General features: G+C 47.0%; 1 protein-coding gene across 1 annotated transcript; it reads left to right on the top strand.

Moving 5' to 3' along the window:
- Positions 1–5,913: 5,913 nt before the first annotated feature.
- LOC125561798 lies at positions 5,914–6,780 on the top strand. Its single transcript, XM_048726229.1, has one exon. It carries the CDS (start codon positions 5,914–5,916, stop codon positions 6,778–6,780), a length of 867 nt encoding a protein of 288 aa, XP_048582186.1.
- Positions 6,781–7,147: the final 367 nt, after the last annotated feature.

Raw genomic sequence — 7,147 nt, 5'->3', positions numbered from 1 at the left:
AAACTGCATTACAGTCACGTGACTTTTTGAGTGCCAAATTCATAAAAAATAAACAAAGTAATGACTGCGCCCGTCACGCAGAGAGCGCAAAGAGTTAAAATATCTAAATTATAATAAACCCTTTGTGACAAAGACACTTTTTGGATTATACGAAAGCGCTAAATGAGGTTTGCCTTTAATCCATGACCAGTTTCGGCAATTCTACTTTTACTTTTCGGCCGAATATAAGTTACCTGAAAAATTGAAATTTCTTATTTTTCTTTTCCTGTCGATCTGAAAAATAAATTAAGATCCAGTTTTTTGCTAATTAAACCTTGTCAAGAATTCAGAAAAATGTCCTACTTTTTCCTTTTAAATCTAGCTTTTCCATATATTTTGCAAGATAAGAAAAAATTAATTTTTCTCTAGCTTTTCCTCCATTTCTATCGCCGAAAAAAATTACTGGAATTCTTTTCCATTTCGCGGTAACAAACAGTCCACTTTCGGCAATTCGTCTGCTCTCCACTGCAGACGCTAAGATTACGGCGCGCATCGTATCACATGGTCGCTTGTTTACATTTCAAGGGCTGTTTTTCGATGTTTGCCGGTGCCGTGTTGGGAAGGTACGTTTTGTATTAGGGAGGCACAAAATTAATCAATTAAACATTGGTCCTTCCCCTTCCTAGTTATGAAAGCAAAGCTTTACCCAAAGTGTCCAATCAACCACTAAGTTGAAGGTCGGGTCTGTAAAAATTGTATATCTTTTCTAAAGGCGTTTCTTCCCGATTTTCTAGAATATACTTTCGCGTGTTTTTGCTGTTTTAAAAAGGATATAAGTATTGCCCCGCGGGATGTACTGGAAATACAGTCTCTAATTGTGTCTCTAACGAATTTAGACGAAGTTACCGAGGCTGTGTTAGCGCCGGCCTGGGTCCAGGTTCCTGATTAAGGCCTCCGGCCATCCCTCCTCTCCTCTGGGGCAAACTGTTCTTCCAGAGTTTGTACAGTGAGCAGGACTTTTTGGATTCGCTAGCCCCAACGTCCACATCGGAAGCGTGTTGCACCTCCTGGAATCAGTGCAGATGCACCTCGCCTCATCCAACCTGTCCACGCCCGTACCCAGGGGGTTGGGGGGTGCAGGGGGTGCGAACGCACTCCCCACAACGGCCGAAGGTCCACTATCGGTTCTCAATAGACGTGCTATTAGTAGACAAAACTATAAAGCATAAGCTAGATCACTCTGGTATGTAGTCAAATCCGACAATAAATGTCCCGTGGGGTTTTTGCAAAGGCATAAAAACAGATTTTTATCAGAGAACTCCCTCCACCCCCCTCCACCCCCCCCCCCCCCCCCCACACACGCACACACACACACAAACACAAACACTAGAAAAATTAGGTACAATTTTTCGGATTTCGCAACCCCCCCCCCCCCCTCCCAAGAAAAACCCTGGGTACGGCCTGCTGTCGGAACGCCCACAAGTGCTCCTATTGCGGTGACCCACATAGGCAATGCATGCCAAAGCACCAACCACCTCTCTGCCGAGCTCCAAGCTTATCTGTTAACTTAATAAGGGCCGTTAGTTTTGTTTTGTTTTCTTTTTTCAGATCATAAAAAATCTGACACTACATCTAGAGTTTGTGATCGCATAACTCTCGGTTCGTTAGGATCGCCTTAGCCCCTTGTTGTTAATGGTGCGTCGTTTTGCGTCCTTAGGTTCCCCTTAAGCCCACTTGTTTTATGGCACACGTCGTCTCGCCCCGGGGTTCGTTACGTTCGCCCTAAGCCCATTGTTTAATTGTGCGTAAAGTCTCGCGCCGGGGTTCGTTTGTTTCCTTCTAAGTCCCTATTTTATTGTGCGTATAGTCTCGCGCCGGGGTTTGTTTGTTTCCTTCTATTCTATTGTGCGTATAGTCTCGCGCCGGGGTTCGTTTGTTTCCTTCTAAGTCCCTATTTTATTGTGCGTATAGTCTCGCGCCGTGGTTCGTTTGTTTCCTTCTAAGTCCCTATTTTATTGTGCGTATAGTCTCGGGCCGGGGTTCGTTAGGTTCGCTCTTAGTCTCTGTTTTATTGTGCGTCGTCTCGCCCCGGGGTTCGTTAGGTTCGCCCTAAGCCCATTGTTTTATTATGCGTCGTCTCGCCCCGGGGTTCGTTAGGTTCGCCCTAAGCCCATTGTTTTATTGTGCGTCGTCTCGCGCCGGGGTTCGTTTGTTTCCCTCTAAGTCACTATTTTATTGTGCGTCATCTCGCCCCGGGGTTCGTTAGGTTCGCCCTAAGCCCATTGTTTTAATGTGCGTCGACTCGCGCCGGGGTTGGTTTGTTTCCCTCTAAGTCCCTATTTTATTGTGCGTCGTCTCGCCCAGGGGTTCGTTAGGCTCACCCTAAGCTCCTTGTTTTTATTGTGCGTCGTCGGGCGCGATCAACAGTCTTTTGGCGCAACATGAATCGCGACATAGACAACCCCACCCAGTCATGTTCCACATGTTAGTACCAAACAGCACAGTGCAAAGAGCCCCTGATTCAAACAGAAGTACCACCGCGCCCGTAGCACACCATCGCATCCGACCTATTTCACATCGACAAACACTGAGTTATTACTGATATCGGATTACTATTCTTAGTATCTATTTGTAAGGAAAATACCACAAGTAACAGGCCCGTACCCAAAATTTTTCATGGGGGGGGGGGGGGGGGGGTGCGAAATTCAAAACAGTGGACCTAATTTTTCCGGGGGGGGGGGGTTCTCTGATAAAAATCTGGACACTTCCGAAGCCTTTGCAGTATCTCCACGGCATGTTTATTGTCGGATTTGGCTCCATTTCAGACTTATCTAGCTTATGCTTTATATCATAGTTGTGTATACATATACTTCTTTGTCTACGCGCTACTCACATTGATACAACAAGTTGTTATCACCAGCCGAGCTACTCCTATGTAGGAAAGTGCAAGACAACCTACCCCCTACAATACAGCGACAAACCGACAGCGACGATGTCATCAACCGACTTCAGTATCGCCAGGAAGTACAAAAACACTATTATGACCGGCACGCAAGGCCACTCCACCACTTCATGTAGGACAGACAACCTATTACACTACACGACCGCAAGTCAAACACGTGGAAACACGGAGTCATCAAGGAGAAACTAAACGACGCACCGCGATCATATCGATTGGAGAAAGCCGCAGGAGAAGAACTCGGGAGTGCTCCAAAGGCCCAACCCCACATTCAGCAAGGTGCCCCGCCCTGCACACAAGGTGATATGCCAAGCACCGCAGAACCAGTAAGAGCGACTAATGAACACAGTGAAGATCCAGCCAGATGATATCACGACGACGTAGAGCGGCAGATTTGTCAGACCACCTGAAAGATTCGTGTAACATAATGGTAGCATAGGCGGATCACACGCTGGACAATCGGTTATAAACTGTTTTCATATTACAATATTTAAAACAATAACGCTTACAGTTAAAATTGACATCTTGGTTTTACATAATAAGCCTGGAAAGGGGGATGTAATCAAATTAAATTAGTCACGCAATAACTATATTTAATAGGCCTATGTGTTTGTTATATTTCTGATATCGGATGGCTCGGATGCAAGAAGATTTCACTCGATATGTAACACAAAAACTGAGGTTTACTAAGACGCCATCTTGGCTCGTTTACATGTGTCCATGCTAATTAGTACACAGGGATACCATAACATATTATAACACAGGGATACCATAACAATGTTATTTGAACAGACACTGTAAACCCCTATCGGCATCAAGTGCCACGCCTACACGTTGTATTCAACCCTCTATGGATCAGTGGAAGTGGAAGCACGGGTGGCCTAGTGTGTTAGCGCGTCGGCCTCTCACCGCTGTGGCCCAGGTTCGAATCCTGGCTCAAACTGGGGATTTTTCCGGGTTCCTGCCTTGAATCGAATTTGTCACAAGTGAGTTGAAGTTATTCTCCCGTGTTTCCAGTCTTCTCGGATAAGGACACTAAACCGGAGGTCCCGTCTCTTCAAGCTGCACTACATTAACCTGAACCGAAGGGACGTAAAAGAACCACTGGGGACGCAATAAACCCTCTGGCAGTGACCACCCCCAGTGACAGTGCTTACTTACCGAGGGCCATATGTTAGAAAAACTGTATATTCGGTTAAATATGCTACCCTCGATAAACAAAGATTACAAAGGAATCGGCCTCCTAGTATTAGCGAAAGCTACTTATAGGAGTAATAAATCGAAGTATCGAAGTATCATTAATTAAATAAAGCATTACAAATCTTTACACCCCTATTACCCGACGATATTTTCGGTTGCGGCGTCATCGATTATTTGGCACCGAAAACCCCCTTTGAACATCATTTTAAAGGTTTTTTTTTCTGTGTTTTGTCTCTTATATAACTATTTATTGGCCGAGTGCGAGCGCCGTACGAGAACTTACAAACCAGATAAATTTCTCTTGATTGATGCTTGATAAATGTAAATAAAATCAAATTCGAATTCTATTAAGCGATCCCTTCCCCCACTCCAAAGAGGCAATAAAATAAGCTCCCCCTTTGAACTTTTTGTTGGAATTCTCGTTTTATTTCTAACTTTTCGATGGTATGGCTTGTTTTTTTTATTTTTAAATTAGGAATAAAGAAACGACAGTTCATCGACTCGAGTTTAAGCCCAGATATTGATTATCCGCCCCGCTTAATAAACAAGTACCCAGGGCACAAGAACGAGCTTTACAATGTATGTACCAGGGGCTCATAAGTAGGGGCAATCATTTTCCCCACATTCTGGTACTATATAGGTGTCATGGCATTTCCTAGGATCAGGCTATTTTTAGACGCGCGGATGAGCCAATCAGATTCGACTTTTGTGTTGACGTTTTGGCTGAGGTCAACTGCACGCGCAAACGCAGACGAAAATTTATGTTCTCTCTTCGGTAATTTGACTTTCGTTGCTCTCTTCTTTAATATGAATCCTACCCTACCTACGACTTTGAATTCTAACTTGTAATTCTTTTTGTAAACAAACAAAACCGACGGATAGTGCACCAACGTCAACGTAGCTGATTGGCCCGTTCGTGCGCGCGCGTCTAAAAATAGCCTAAAACGCAGTGACACTTATATAAAACAGATGATTGCTCCTAATTATGAGCCCCTGATGTACAATGTACATCGTGTTCGTTTTTTTTATTGAAGAAATGAAAACTTTAGCAGTTTTGCCTAACGCCTGCGCTTGGCCCAGTCGGCTTATGCCGCACCCTCCATGGCTGCTACTCATTCTATCTATGATGTGCGTGTTCAGGCGCTTGGCCAGCCGGCTTATGCCGCACCCTCCATGGCTGCTACTCATTCTATCTACGATGTGCGTGTTCAGGTGCTTGGCCAGTCGGCTTATACTGCACCCTCCATGGCTGCAACTCATTCTATCTGTGATGTGCGTGTTCAGGTGCTTGGCCAGTCGGCTTATGCCGCACCCTCCATGGCTGCGACTCATTCTATCTACGATGTGCGTGTTCAGGTGCTTGGCCAGTCGGCTTATACTGCACCCTCCATGGCTGCAACTCATTCTATCTGTGATGTGCGTGTTCAGGTGCATGGCCAGTCGGCTTATGCCGCACCCTCCATGGCTGCTACTCATTCTATCTACGATGTGCGTGTTTAGGCGCTTGGACAGTCGGCTTATGCCGCACCCTCCATGGCTGCAACTCATTCTATCTATGATGTGCGTGTTCAGGAGATTGGCCATTCGGATGATGCTGCACCCTTCATGGCTGAACTCATTCTATTTACGATGTGCGTGTTCAGGCGCTTGGCCCAGTCGGCTTATGCCGCACCCTGCATGGCTGCACCTCATTCTATCTACGATGTGCGTGTTCAGGCGCTTGGCCCAGTCGGCTTATGCCACACCCTCCATGGCTGCAACTCATTCTATCTACGATGTGCGTGTTCAGGCGCTTGGCCCAGTCGGCTTATGCCGCACCCTCCATGGCTGCAACTCATTCTATCTACGATGTGCGTGTTCAGGCGCTTGGCCAGTCGGATGATGCTGCACCCTCCATGGCTGAACTCATTCTATCTACGATGTGCGTGTTCAGGCGCTTGGTCCAGTCGGCTTATGCTGCACCCTCCATGGCTGCAACTCATTCTATCTATGATGTGTGCGTTCAGGCGCTTGGCCATTCGGATGATGCTGCATCCTCCATGGCTGAACTCATTCTATCTATGATGTGCATGTTCAAGTGCTTGGTCCAGTCGGCTTATGCTGCACCCTCCATGGCTGCAACTCATTCTATCTATGATGTGTGCGTTCAGGCGCATGGCCAGTCGGCTTATGCTGCACCCTCCATGGCTGCAACTCATTCTATCTTTGATGTGCCTGTTCAGGCGATTGGCCCAGTCGTCTTATGCCGCACCCTCCATGGCTGGACTCATTCTATCTATGATGTGCGTGTTCAGGTGCTTGGCCAGTCGGATGATGTTGCACCCTCCATGGCTGCTACTCATTCTATCTATGATGTGCGTGTTCAGCCGCTTGGCCAGTCTGCTTATGCCGCACCCTCCATGGCTGCTACTCATTCTATCTATGATGTGCGTGTTCAGCCGCTTGGCCAGTCTGCTTATGCCGCACCCTCCATGGCTGCGACTCATTCTATCTTTGATGTGCGTGTCCAGGCGCTTGGCCAGTCGGCTTATACTGCACCCTCCATGGCTGCTACTCATTCTGTCTACGATGTGCGTGTGTTCAGGCGCTTGGCCCAGTCGGCTTATGCCGCACCCTCCATGGCTGCTACTCATTCTATCTAAGATGTGCGTGTTCAGGCGCTTGGACAGTCGGCTTATACTGCACCCTCCATGGCTGCTACTCATTCTATCTCTGATGTGCGTGTTCAGGCGATTGGCCCAGTCGTCTTATGCCGCACCCTCCATGGCTGCGACTCATTCTATCTGTGATGTGCGTGTTCAGGTGCTTGGCCATTCGGATGATGCTGCACCCTCCATGGCTGAACCCATTTTATCTACGATGTGCGTGTTCAGGCTCATGGCGAGTCGGATGATGCTGCACCCTCCATGGCTGAACCCATTCTATCTACGATGTGCGTGTTCAGGTGCTTGGCCAGTCGGCTTATACTGCACCCTCCATGGCTGCAACTCATTCTATCTGTGATGTGCG

Source organism: Nematostella vectensis, chromosome 4 (genome assembly GCF_932526225.1).
Source record: "Nematostella vectensis chromosome 4, jaNemVect1.1, whole genome shotgun sequence".
In the NCBI taxonomy this organism is placed as follows: domain Eukaryota; kingdom Metazoa; phylum Cnidaria; class Anthozoa; order Actiniaria; family Edwardsiidae; genus Nematostella; species Nematostella vectensis.
Note: the sequence above shows the minus strand (reverse complement) of the source record. Positions and strands in the feature narration are given on the sequence as shown.